The 14393-nt window shown below is 47.9% G+C and overlaps 1 protein-coding gene across 1 annotated transcript in view; it reads right to left on the bottom strand.

Annotated features, from left to right (window-relative positions):
• Positions 1–2413: 2413 nt before the first annotated feature.
• Positions 2414–14393, bottom strand: part of LOC126108679 (ankyrin-1-like) — a 65432-nt gene continuing 53452 nt past the window's right edge. The window contains exon 4 of the mRNA XM_049913989.1: positions 2414–2819. Within this exon, the coding sequence (XP_049769946.1) occupies positions 2432–2819 (388 nt within the window). The 3' untranslated portion in view covers positions 2414–2431. The remainder of the gene's footprint in view (positions 2820–14393) is intronic.

Raw genomic sequence — 14393 nt, 5'->3', positions numbered from 1 at the left:
AGAAATTAAGGAGAATGGAGGTCACACGGTGGCTTACCAGCAGTGTTTCACACCGCGACTGCAACAGGAAAAGGCCGGAACAGCTGTGGTACTCAAACTGTCCTCCGCCACACACCAGAATGTATCTGTGAAATCATCATATTTCAGACTTACCGATTTGGAAAGTTATTTCAGAAAGGCGTTATCTTGTGAATTTTGGAGCAGTTTTGACACAAAGCGGGATGCATTACATTTTATCTTCATTTGCACTATAAATATGATAGCAGATCTGGTGCATTTATTGTTTACAAGCCTGAAGATAAAGATTTACAATATTCAGGACTCAATATTTTAAATTGAGTTATCTGTTTTGCAGATAAATGGTATGTATAAATTACGTAGAAAACGACCTCCTCTCTCGCAGGCGAATTGTTTGATGTACCGGCTAGCCTGGATTTCGCATCGTGTAGCGTGTGCTTCGCATACTTCGGTACAAAATTCAATATTTAGACTTTTCTGTCGCACTGGACTGAGATTTACGTATTTATATATCAAAATAAATTTTAGCCATTTCTCAGATACCAACCACACACTTAGAAGCACTAGTTTAAATAAATGCGAACACGTTTCAAAATATATGACGTCCGTTTCGACAGCGGATGTCTGCCGTGAGTGCTATTGTGTTTGACGATGCGAAGAACGCAGGTGGAGTTCTGGGCTGTTTTCCGTCTGCTGAAGCGTGCCATACCATTCCAAAGTGCCGTAATAGCAGAGTGCAACAGGTGAATGGCGTTAGGCGCGATCCGAATTTTGGGGAGTCACCGTTTTTTTAGGACGCTCTAGTGCGGTCATCACTCGCCGTCAGAAAATCACTGCTGATTGCTGCATGTTGTAGAAGAGTTTGTCCAATTTAATTTTGTGTTGGGTTTTCAACTTTGAGAAACACGTAGTCTTTGTGAAATAAATGAAAATCTGAGAAAAGTCTGAAAATTTTGAGGCTTTCGTTGTGAAGCCAACATACTACAGGGCAGGAAGCAGGAAATTTGGATTTAGGAGCCCAAAACATATGATTGTGGAATCGCTGAGAAAAGATCTATTGCAGTTTCTTACCAATTGGTATCTTTTGGTCATTGCACGCAGTATGGCTCTGGATAGTTACTGCTAGATATTTTACGGTAGGTGACTTACTGTTTCCAGCAATTTGTGATCAGCGGTGTAATTTTACAGTAGTGGATTTCTTTTCGGTGTATGCACAGTATGTTACATTTATTTATGTTGAGGATCAACTGGCAGAGCCTGAAGCATTCATCAATGCTGTGGAGGTCACTCAGCAAGTCAATACTGCCTTCTGCCGTCGCTGCTTCCTCACAGAGAATGTTAAGGAGCTTCTGTCTGTAACACCGCCACATGAGGGCCACAGAAGCTCTTGTTCAGAATGCAGTCTGCCACTTTGGTCACACATGCATGCACGGGGATGCCAAGTCTAATTGTATCACAGCAGAAAGGGGAATGAATGTTCCTAATGTGGTCTGCTTCCAAAACGCCTAAAGAGACGCGAAAGTGTACTTTGGGAAACTGCCGTATAATTCCAGTGATCGCTCCATGTCTCACGTGATTGAGTATAATTCCCTGAGAGATGGCAGTTTGTTCTGTAAGAGCAGCAAGCGAGGTGTGTGGGAGAGGAATGATTTTAGGTGGATCTTCAATTCTCTTTATTTGAAGGTGAGCTCGGAAGACTGCTGCAGATGGTGTGAGCGAGATGTGGTGTGAGCACTGCTACAAATGTGACATTGCAGTTAAACAGGAAAAGTACTTGTGCAGTGCACACACAGAAGTGAATTCAGTGTGAAATCTTAAGTGAAGATACATTCTAACTGAACAGCTTATGTGGCAGTAATCTGAGTATGGTGCAGTTCACAGTGATGTGATGTAGCAACATAGACACTGCTAGCAAACAGTTTGCAGTAATTAGGTAATGTAGCGGACTGGTGGGAAGAAGTGATGTTATTGCGGCTGGGTGACGTGTTACCCAACAACCGGTATTCTCGCATTTGTGTCTTGGAAGAGATTGGGCGTTCGTGTTTCGAAATACAGGCGGTTGTGAAAGACGTCAGCTGTATTCTTGTAAGCTGTTTGAATATTGTATGTGGGACGAGAAACACAAGACAGAGAGGGAGAGAGAAGTGGAGTTTATGAATGAGTATTTGTCAATTGTTGCTGAGCTTTTGCGGACATTGCTTCTGAAATGTTTTACAGAGTGAATTCTCAAAAGGAAGGTTTGTCACGCTGGTTTACAGCTATCTCCTGTTGTTGCAATAGTTGTGTTACTGGAGGAATTGTGTGGACTGCAAAAGGTAGAAATGAATAGAGAAAGTGTTCATTTTTTCAATTTTTTTTATTTTAATATAATGTACAATGAAGTACATGATGTCATTTCCCCTACTGGCACGTATTAAGGCTCTGTTAGCATCTGGACGAGCTGACGATGGTTGCACAGTACGGCGTAGTCCAGTGGGGTCCTCCCGTCATTAGTCCACACCCCCGTGTCGGCTCCGGCCTCCAGCAACGCAGCCGTCGCTTCTGCGCGGCCACAGTATGCCGCGAAGTGCAGCGGCGTCCACCCCTTCAGAGACCTGGCGTTGGGGTCGGATGCCGCAGAGAGCAGCAGCCGCACCACAGCCGCGTCGCCTCTCTCTGCAGCCCAGTGCAGGGTGGTGCACCCGCTCTCGTCCCTCGCCCTCACGTCCGCCCCAGCCGCCAGCAACAGCCGCACCACCTCCACCGCCCCCACCTTAGCCGCCTGTATCAGCCACCTGCCTCGCTGTGCCCCAGAAAGGCTCCTGCACAAAACATCGACACACTTACTCTACTATCGAGACACACACACCAAATGAAAGAAACTGTCACAGCCACAAAACTGGCAATAATTCTGAATACACTTCTTCCGAGCAACAAGTCAAAAGTCTAGAAATCTCGCTTCTGCGATATGGGTTAACCAGCGTATTACAAACAGATCCACACCACTAGCCCATAATCAAAAACTTTAGCCATCTCCCATCAAAAATAGGTGCACTTCATCTCCTACAAATTCATCTGGCACATTTCCTCATAATTCACTCCACAGATCCGCCTCCTTTCACCTTGGCATGAAGTTGCTATCCAATCCTTCATCTACATTCAAACACACCCCTAAAACTACCTTCTCTGAGTACCAATTCCTTCTGTCACTTAGGAAGAAAACACTGGAAACTAAACATGTCTGTAAGCACTGAAATACTACTTCCTCACCAGACAGCTAAGTCATTCAGACCAGTAACACGGAAATTTTCTGACATGCCGACAAAAAATATAAAAGTCACTGCTTCGTACACAATAAGTTGGTCGACCTATCTGAAATACAACAAGGGCACCAGGTTGACTCTCCCTGACACACACACACACACACACACACACACACACACACACACACACACACACACACACACACTCACTCACTACCCGCTGCATAATAATCGTCACATGTGCTCATATAATCTTGCATGCAACAAGAGATACATCCACTTGAACATTCATCTCGATCTACTTACACACTTTGCAAGCCACCATATGGTCTGTGGCAGACGGTATCCTGCACAACTACTATACTCAGTCATGTTAACTTTGTGTAACTTCTTGCAATTTTTGAAAATTCTGGACACAAACTAAGTTACACACCGCTACAGGCAGCGTAACACTTTCCATTTAGAGTTAAAAAGGTCTTCGGAACTGTAAACGTACACCAACTATGTTGCTCTCGAGTAAAATTTCTGTTTCAGTTGTAGTAGAAACACTTAAACCGTAACTTTAGACCAATCTCAAAAAAGTACTATATTTCCTGTATCTAATGCTATGCATAGATTAGATCATGCCAGAAAGAAATTAGGTGTCTGTAAGAAATAGAAACAGACAGTGTTGATTCATTATCGCATGTTCACTTACAAATATCAAAATGCTTGTATAGATCTGGCATTGCTGAAGTTGAACCAATGTCGCGAGAATCTCTCCCCACATCTGATGCAAGTTAAAGACTAATCCAAGCAAGAGTCGGCACAGAGAGAACTCGGGGCTAATGTTGCCTGTCACAATAAAAAGATTGTAGTTTAGACAAAAGTCAGCCTTACCGATATTGGACGATTCAACAAAGACGACCGAAAATAAACCACGCGGTTTTCCAGAACCGCCAAGAAAATCCACTAAGAAATTTGGGGAATAAATCCATCATTGCAGGCAGCATCTCAAAATAGGTAATTGGATCAACCATAGTGACTTTTGTATGGCTAAAAAAATAGTGCTGACATTACACAAATTAGCTGTTGCTGTAAAAACAAAAAAATTATTTTCCTTGCAAGAAAGCTGTCTAGCGTAAGACACTGCATGAAATACGATTTACTTGCAACAGACCTCTAAGTAAAGGAAAGGTCCCTCTAGAGGGAACTCATTACTGACTGGCGATGCAAATACTTGATACAAGTCAGGAAATTAACAGAACTCTTTTATGTCGACGAAACTTGGGTGGTGAACCAACGACATTCCTCTTAGAAGACGGTGACAGGGTCGTGACATTGGCACCAAAATGGACAATATGATAGTGGAAGCAACAGCGGTGAATGTTGTATCCAACACTGGGTTTATCTATAGGTCTACATCAATGTCGTCTTCACCGAAATATTTCCCATTACATATTATACATTTATTCCAGTGCTTCTTCCAATGCTTCAAACTATTCTGGAACAGTCCTTACAGTATAGTTTAGTTCTCTCAGATGTGCAGTTTGAATCTCATCTCTGATGTAAAAGACAGCTCTTTAAGGTTTGTCTTTATTAAGGTTTGTCTTTATTTTTGAGAACAAAATGTCACACATGGAGCGAACGTGGGGCCAAGGACATCACTACAGTATTGTTTCTAGCCAAACATGCACAAGCACGCAACGAAGTGTGAGCAGGTGCGTTATCGCAGTGCAGAAACGGTGAACTGTTCCGCCACAAAGCCGGACTTCTTTCCGCATTGCTTCAAGCCATCGGGGTTGACCTGGTGAGAAGTTCTGCCTACTGGCCGTTTCATCTTGGGACAAGGAGTCGTGGTGCACTGTACTGTCAAAACCGAAGATTACTGTCAGAAACGTAACATACACATTTCACTGGTCTCGGCCATCTGTCACCGAGACGATTGAGTTTTAGTTTACGCATCGTTTGGTTTAACTCTCAGTTCGTTTTCTATTATGAACTTCTCGTCATCCTCATCTTCTTCTGAAGGTTTATACCGGCCGTTAACACCTATTTCACTCGTAGTATACTCACCAAAAGCAGTATATAATATTTCTAAAACCACGATGCATTTTAATCCGTCCTCATAGCAAATTTTAGTACAAATGCGGTAATCCGTTTTTACAGTAATACTCATAAAATACCAGTAACCTTTCTGACGCCTGACAACACACTAAATAACCGATACGCATAACCTCGTACACACAATGACAAAAAGGAAGTATGAATCTGAGTAATAAAACGCGTGAAATGATGAGTTTCCCGTTACTTCTGAGCACTACTCGTATCACAAGAATGGTTGCGCTTCAATCCACCCAATCAAGGGGTACTTTTACCTCTTAGAGGAAACACAATGGAAGAGCAAGTCTTCAGTTCTCCGGTATAATTACACCACATTTCGTTTATATTCTGAATATATCCATACATTTAGGAGGGAAGTGTAGATGAAAATGCATTCAGATGAACAGGCATTCGGTTCTGTCATATATTTGTAATAGATGTAGCAACCCTGGCTTTTGATTTCTATTCCTGTGTTGCTGTGATTTACTCCACAATGTTGTGTTTCGGGAGAGGGCTATCGTCTGCTGTCTTGCAGTGGTGCCAACTCATTTACCTAAAAATGAACACTGCCCGGATGGGTCTGCACAGTGCGTTGTCACCGATTTAAGGTGCGCACCGCGGAAATGCCGGCATGGCATTTCGGAACCGAGGTATATAGAAAAAGCAGGCAGGCCATTCTGGCCCCAAGCGAGTAAAAAAACTCGCAGACGGCCTCGCGCGCCTTGAGAGAGGAGAGGGGAGAGAGGGGGGAGAGGAGAGGCGAAAGACGGGAGAGAGGAGAGGGGAGAGAGGGGGGAGAGGAGAGGGGAGAGAGGGGGGAGAGGAGAGGGGAGAGAGGGGGGAGAGGAGAGGGGAGAGAGGGGGGAGAGGAGAGGGGAGAGAGGGGGGAGAGGAGAGGGGAGAGAGGGGGGAGAGGAGAGGGGAGAGAGGGGGGAGAGGAGAGGGGAGAGAGGGGGGAGAGGAGAGGACGGGAGAGGAGAGGACGGGAGAGGAGAGGACGGGAGAGGAGAGGAGAGGACAGGAGAGGAGAGGAGAGGACAGGAGAGGAGAGGAGAGGACAGGAGAGGAGAGGACGGGAGAGGAGAGGACGGGAGAGGAGAGGAGAGGACAGGAGAGGAGAGGACAGGAGAGGAGAGGAGAGGAGAGGAGAGGAGAGGAGAGACAGGGGGGAGAGGAGAGGGGAGAGAGGGGGAGAGGAGAGGGGAGAGAGGGGGGAGTGGAGAGGGGGGAGAGGAGAGGGGAGTGAGGGGGGAGAGGACAGGAGAGGAGAGGACGGGAGAGGAGAGGACGGGAGAGGAGAGGAGAGGACGGGAGAGAAGAGGACGGGAGAGGAGAGGAGAGGAGAGGACGGGAGAGGAGAGGAGAGGAGAGGACGGGAGAGGAGAGGAGAGGACGGGAGAGGAGAGGAGAGGACGGGAGAGGAGAGGACGGGAGAGGAGAGGACGGGAGAGGAGAGGACGGGAGAGGAGAGGAGAGGACGGGAGAGGAGAGGACGGGAGAGGAGAGGAGAGGACAGGAGAGGAGAGGAGAGGACAGGAGAGGAGAGGACAGGAGAGGAGAGGAGAGGACAGGAGAGGAGAGGACAGGAGAGGAGAGGAGAGGAGAGGAGAGGAGAGGACAGGAGAGGAGAGGAGAGGAGAGGACAGGAGAGGAGAGGACAGGAGAGGAGAGTACAGGAGAGGAGAGGAGAGGACAGGAGAGGACAGGAGAGGAGAGGAGAGGACAGGAGAGGACAGGAGAGGAGAGGACGGGAGAGGAGGGGAGAGGAGAGGACAGGAGAGGAGAGGACAGGAGAGGAGAGGAGAGGACAGGAGAGGACAGGAGAGGAGAGGAGGGGAGAGGAGAGGACAGGAGAGGAGAGGACAGGAGAGGAGAGGACAGGAGAGGAGAGGAGAGGAGAGGACAGGACAGGACAGGACAGGAGAGGAATGGAGAGTAGAGGAGAGGACAGGAGAGGAGAGGAGAGAGAGGGGGAGAGGAGAGGGGAGAGAGGGGGGAGAGGAGAGGAGAGGACAGGAGAGGAGAGGAGAGGACAGGAGAGGAGAGGAGAGGACAGGAGAGGAGAGGAGAGGACAGGAGAGGACAGGAGAGGAGAGGATGGGAGAGGAGGGGAGAGGAGAGGACAGGAGAGGAGAGGCGAGGACAGGAGAGGAGAGGACAGGACAGGACAGGAGAGGAGAGGAGAGGAGAGGACAGGAGAGGAGAGGAGAGAGAGGGGGAGAGGAGAGGGGAGAGAGGGGGGAGAGGACAGGAGAGGAGAGGAGAGGACAGGAGAGGAGAGGAGAGGACAGGAGAGGAGAGGAGAGGACAGGAGAGGACAGGAGAGGAGAGGACGGGAGAGGAGAGGACAGGAGAGGAGAGGACGGGAGAGGAGAGGAGAGGACAGGAGAGGAGAGGAGAGGACAGGAGAGGAGGGGAGAGGACAGGAGAGGAGAGGACAGGAGAGGAGAGGACAGGAGAGGAGAGGAGAGGACAGGAGAGGAGAGGACGGGAGAGGAGAGGACGGGAGAGGAGAGGAGAGGACAGGAGAGGAGAGGACAGGAGAGGAGAGGAGAGGAGAGGAGAGGAGAGGAGAGACAGGGGGGAGAGGAGAGGGGAGAGAGGGGGAGAGGAGAGGGGAGAGAGGGGGGAGTGGAGAGGGGGGAGAGGAGAGGGGAGTGAGGGGGGAGAGGACAGGAGAGGAGAGGACGGGAGAGGAGAGGACGGGAGAGGAGAGGAGAGGACGGGAGAGAAGAGGACGGGAGAGGAGAGGAGAGGAGAGGACGGGAGAGGAGAGGAGAGGAGAGGAGAGGACGGGAGAGGAGAGGAGAGGACGGGAGAGGAGAGGAGAGGACGGGAGAGGAGAGGACGGGAGAGGAGAGGACGGGAGAGGAGAGGACGGGAGAGGAGAGGAGAGGACGGGAGAGGAGAGGACGGGAGAGGAGAGGAGAGGACAGGAGAGGAGAGGAGAGGACAGGAGAGGAGAGGACAGGAGAGGAGAGGAGAGGACAGGAGAGGAGAGGACAGGAGAGGAGAGGAGAGGAGAGGAGAGGAGAGGACAGGAGAGGAGAGGAGAGGAGAGGACAGGAGAGGAGAGGACAGGAGAGGAGAGTACAGGAGAGGAGAGGAGAGGACAGGAGAGGACAGGAGAGGAGAGGAGAGGACAGGAGAGGACAGGAGAGGAGAGGACGGGAGAGGAGGGGAGAGGAGAGGACAGGAGAGGAGAGGACAGGAGAGGAGAGGAGAGGACAGGAGAGGAGAGGAGGGGAGAGGAGAGGACAGGAGAGGAGAGGACAGGAGAGGAGAGGACAGGAGAGGAGAGGAGAGGAGAGGACAGGACAGGACAGGACAGGAGAGGAATGGAGAGTAGAGGAGAGGACAGGAGAGGAGAGGAGAGAGAGGGGGAGAGGAGAGGGGAGAGAGGGGGGAGAGGAGAGGAGAGGACAGGAGAGGAGAGGAGAGGACAGGAGAGGAGAGGAGAGGACAGGAGAGGAGAGGAGAGGACAGGAGAGGACAGGAGAGGAGAGGATGGGAGAGGAGGGGAGAGGAGAGGACAGGAGAGGAGAGGCGAGGACAGGAGAGGAGAGGACAGGACAGGACAGGAGAGGAGAGGAGAGGAGAGGACAGGAGAGGAGAGGAGAGAGAGGGGGAGAGGAGAGGGGAGAGAGGGGGGAGAGGACAGGAGAGGAGAGGAGAGGAGAGGACAGGAGAGGAGAGGAGAGGACAGGAGAGGAGAGGAGAGGACAGGAGAGGACAGGACGGGAGAGGAGAGGACAGGAGAGGAGAGGACGGGAGAGGAGAGGAGAGGACAGGAGAGGAGGGGAGAGGACAGGAGAGGAGGGGAGAGGACAGGAGAGGAGAGGACAGGAGAGGAGAGGACAGGAGAGGAGAGGAGAGGACAGGAGAGGAGAGGAGAGGAGAGGACAGGAGAGGAGAGGAGAGGACAGGAGAGGAGAGGAGAGGAGAGGACAGGAGAGGAGAGGAGAGGACAGGAGAGGACAGGACAGGAGAGGAGAGGAGAAGACAGGAGAGGACAGGAGAGGAGAGGAGAGGACAGGAGAGGCGAGGAGAGGAGAGGACAGGACAGGACAGGACAGGAGAGGAGAGGACAGGAGAGGACAGGAGAGGACAGGACAGGACAGGAGAGGAGAGGAGAGAGAGGGGGAGAGGAGAGGGGAGAGAGGGGGGAGAGGAGAGGACAGGACAGGAGAGGAGAGGAGAGGAGAGGAGAGGACAGGAGAGGAGAGGAGAGGACAGGAGAGGAGAGGACAGGAGAGGAGAGGAGAGGACAGGAGAGGAGAGGAGAGGAGAGGACAGGAGAGGAGAGGATAGGAGAGGAGAGGAGAGGAGAGAGAGGGGGGAGAGGAGAGGGGAGAGAGGGGGCAGAGGAGAGGGGAGAGAGGGGGGAGAGGGGAGAGAGGGGGGAGAGGAGAGGGGGAGAGGGGGGAGAGGAGAGGGGAGTGAGGGGGGAGAGGAGAGGGGAGGAGAGGACAGGAGAGGAGAGGACGGGAGAGGAGAGGACGGGAGAGGAGAGGAGAGGACGGGAGAGGAGAGGACGGGAGAGGAGAGGAGAGGACGGGAGAGGAGAGGACGGGAGAGGAGAGGAGAGGACGGGAGAGGAGAGGAGAGGACAGGAGAGGAGAGGACAGGAGAGGAGAGGACAGGAGAGGAGAGGAGAGGAGGCTGCAGTGCCGTGCATTCAGCTTTGAGACAGCCACGAGCAAGGCTCGCTGTAAGTGTGCCGTGGCACATTGCATTAATAGTGCTCGAACGACGACAGATGTTACTTATCACGTTTTTCCCAAGGATGAGCACTTGCGACGTGAATGGATGGTTTGATGCAAACGCAAGGACAAAGTGAATGTGAAAACTGCACGTGTGTGGTCAGGTCACTATCGACCAGAAGATTATGAACGGGATTTGAGAAATGAGCTTCTAGGGTTACCTTCAAGGAAGAAGTTATCACCAGTAGCAATCCCCTGCATAAACATTCCGAATTGGCGTGGACAAGAAATTGCGGAAAGCGGTGATGCAAACAAAAGCGTAAGACGTCTGCACATACATAACACCTTCAATAATTGAAACTGAAAAATTACCACAATACAAACGAATTCACATAAATGCAACACTTTTTGACGCATTGCTTTACGGGAGTGAATGACTCGTTATGTTGTACAGGAAATTAATAATGTTGCTCAAGTTTATTTGCTTTTCCTCCTGGATAAAATAGCTACATTTGTCTTAGAAATAGCCGTTTTTTTATATTCTCGATATGTTAACTATTTTAAAGCTAGTATATAGTTCAAATGACAAATTCAGCATATTTCGCGTAATTTGTTTACATTTACTTCTGTAACAATAGCTGGTGCTGACCAGTTGACTTTGCAGCGTAGTGGTGTGGATTCTGACTCCCATGTTGGAGGTTATGGGTTCGTATACCTGTATTTCCTCTTACATTGTATTTTTACATTTTATCAAACTAGGCTATTGTAGCCGCTTATGCCACTGATATTTAATCCCTTTTGTCAATTGATCTTATTTTTAGCGAGAAATTAATGCAGTTGCATAGTACTTGGTCAAAAATTTTAGGAATAGTAGGCCTACTCGGTAAATAATTTTAGGAATAATAAAATTAAAATTAAATTTATGCTTTAGAGATCCGGAAGTCGTGCACAACGCTGTGGAGCAAGAAGTTTGCAAAAGCGAGCTTTGACGGCTTTAGAAACTGTGTCACCGAAAAAAAAAAAAAAAAAAAAAAGTTGACCGAACCACATGTACAGATTCCGTTCATGCACCCACTGAACTAGTGAATAAGAATTTGCAAATTAATGAACTGAGGGCCGAGATTGAATGCACAGAAAGAAGCGGCACTAAAAAATGTGATGCAGCCTTACTTAGTAAAACAAAAGATCTCCGACGTTCTTTCGCTGAAGCGGGCAGAAAAGTCATCTGACGTGAAAGAAAAATTAAAATTGCACAAAAGTGTAAATAGTGTATTGTCAAATTGTTTTACACCGGCGCAAATAAGATGTCTATTAAACGAAAATGAAAGGGTAAAGCGGAATTCAGAGGACATTGCCCATGCATTAACTTTAAGAGCTCTGTCACCTAAAGCATACACTTAGTTGCGAAAGCGAAAAATTCCTTTGCAGTGCAGGGCAACGCTTCAGAAATGGACAAAGGAATTTAAATGCAGACTTGGCACTCTTGAAGATATCCTGTGTTTATTGAAAGCCAAGTCACACACTTACTACTCTAGAGAGAGACAAGCTGTTGTGACATTTGACGAAATCAATGTTGATGGCCGCATATGTTACGATTCGTCTGAAGACGTAGGAGACGGACCACATTCCAATGTACAAGTTTGCACGATACGTGGGTTGTGGAAGCAGTGGAAACCACCAGTTTACTATGATTTCGACACTGTGATGACCAGTAATTTGCTTCAGAGCATCAGTAATGCAGTTGAGGAATCTGGAATCTGTGTTGTTTTGATGTGTGATATGGGCGGAAAAAATATAAAAGTTTGGAAGGAACTGTCTGTCAATACAGAGAGAGCTTATTTCGAAAATCAAGCAGACTGCACCACGAATGTATGGGTTTTCTTCGGTGTACCACACCTGTTAAAGTTATTACGGAACAGTTTCTTGGATACAGGTAATACGCTACCTGATGGGTCCAAAATATCTAAAGCAGCTATACAGGAACTTTTAAAGCATCAGAAGAGTGACTTAACGATAACACACCACATTACTGAAGTGCACTGAAACTCAACTCGACAAGCAAGGCAGAATGTTCAGATGGCAGCGCGACTATTTTCACGACAAAAATGGTTCAAATGGCTCTGAGCAATATGGGACTTAACTTCTGAGGTCATCAGTCCCCTAGAACTTAGAACTACTTAAACCTAACTAACCTAAGGACATCACACACATCCATGCCCGAGGCAGGATTCGAACCTGCGACCGCGGCGGTCGCGCGGTTCCTGTAGCGCCTAGAACCGCTCGGCCACCCGTGCCGGCATTATTTTCACGACAAACAGCTCAGGCTTTCAAGTATGTTCTTCATAAAGACATCGAAAGTCATTTTATTGAACTCGTTAACGACGTCTTTGATGTCTTGAACTGTAGAGTTCCAAAATATGAATGCTCATCCCTCCGTAGTGGGTTGCGAATCCATCTCTCAATTTGAGAAAATACTTTGTACAGATTCTTAGACATCTGTCCAGCAATGTGCGTTGGTGACAAAGAAAGAATGTTGCCTTCCCAAAAAGGTTTTATAGCTTCAATAAAATCTCCCTTTGGTCTTTTCGAAAGTATGAAAACTGTGTAAGTTAGCTATTCATTAACTTGTAGACTGAATCAAGATTGCCTGGAAAGCTTTTTTCTAGGGTACGAGGATTAGGTATATTTCGTAACAATCCTACACCTTTTGAAGGAAGGAACAGGGCAAGTCTCCTAATACTGACGGGTAATGCAAGTGATATTTCTCTCTCTGGGAACACGTCAGTTACTAAAGAATTAAACACGGAGTCTTCCCAGTGTGACGTCGACCCGGATCCTGCATCCCTAAGTTTCATTACCAGTGAGCTCTGTGTGTATGTTGCTGACGAAGCGCCACTATGAGAAATCCCAGAAACTGTGAATGTGGAAGAAAATTTGGTGACATGTGGTAGCAATGGGGGATGACTCTGTAATGTGAGATGTTCTTCCGGATGCGGTAAAATACATTGCAGGCTATATTGCATTTAAGTGCCACAACATTGATAAATCACTAGGCTTTCCATCAGCAAAAAGTGAAGGAGATCATGCTACAGACTGGATATCAATTACATCTCGTGGGTCTTTACACTCCAACGCCAGTATGGGAAAACAACGGTGTTGCTGTTTGAAGAAGAATTTGCTGCTTTTCACGGAAATGGAGTGTGTAGACAAAAAAATGTCGTAAAGTCTCTGTGCTCTATTACAAAACAAAAGTTTCCTGAGGTCCATGAACCAGTTATTACTCTTTATGTAAAAACGAGAACATTTGTAAGGATTAGGCATCTTAATCAAGAAGCAAAGTTGGAAGCAATGAATAAATGTGCCGCAAAGAGGAAGCAGTTATGGATTGCATCGTCGTCTGGTAAACGGCAGTAGAAACAGACTACATTCATATTTGCTTCTTCATCAAACGAGCGAGTTATTTTTCAACTTAATTATCATTTATTTACTGTTAATGTGTGCAAAACCTCTCATGTCCCTTGTTTTGACTGAAAGATAGTGTCATGAATCCCAAGTATGTCAGATGATACGCTCCAGACCACACAACGAGGTATCATCCAATGTAGCTTGTCCAGTACATCTCTCTCTCTCTCTCTCTCTCTCTCTCTCTCTCTCTCTCTCTCAAACAGCCATTCCAAATGTGCCTAGCAGTCGATGGTGTGCAATTTGACTATATTCTCAATTAAAATGTAAAACCACACTTCACTAAGGAGAGTATTTAGTTTGTGGATGACAAGGCATCAGTTATTTTGAATAAATGTTTAGCTTATTTAAAATCTATTCTGTCTACGTACAATTTCGAGTAGTTTCTAATTTCTAACTGACAGCAGGTCTTTTGCGTTGTAGAACCACCCGGGTGCTTCCAGGCAGAGACAGGCTGAGCTGACAGAAGGTCATGAGATACCGATATCTACACATACAGATGGCAGCAGTATTGCGTACACAAGGAATAAAAGGGCAGTGCGTTGGCGCCGCTGTCACCTAGAACTTACAACTAAGTATACCTAACTAACCTAAGGACATCACACACATCCATGCCCGAGGCACGATTCGAACCTGCGACCGTAGCAGTCGCTCGGCTCCAAACTGTAGCGCCGGTGCTGCATCACAGACTGGACCACCTGTGATGGTGTACTCAACGATGAACCTGGGTGCACGTTTGTCAAAACGTCATTTTTTCGGATGACTCCAGGTTCTGTTTACAGTATCATGATCGTCGCATCTGTGTTTTGCGACATCGCAGTGAACGCAAATAGGGAGCGTGTACTCGTTATCGCCATACTGGTGTATCACCCGGCGTGATGGTATG

The sequence above is a fragment of the Schistocerca cancellata genome, chromosome 11, assembly GCF_023864275.1.
Source record: "Schistocerca cancellata isolate TAMUIC-IGC-003103 chromosome 11, iqSchCanc2.1, whole genome shotgun sequence".
NCBI classification, from domain to species: domain Eukaryota; kingdom Metazoa; phylum Arthropoda; class Insecta; order Orthoptera; family Acrididae; genus Schistocerca; species Schistocerca cancellata.
The sequence above is the reverse complement of the archived record's forward strand: the minus strand, read 5'-3'. Positions and strand labels throughout refer to the sequence as shown.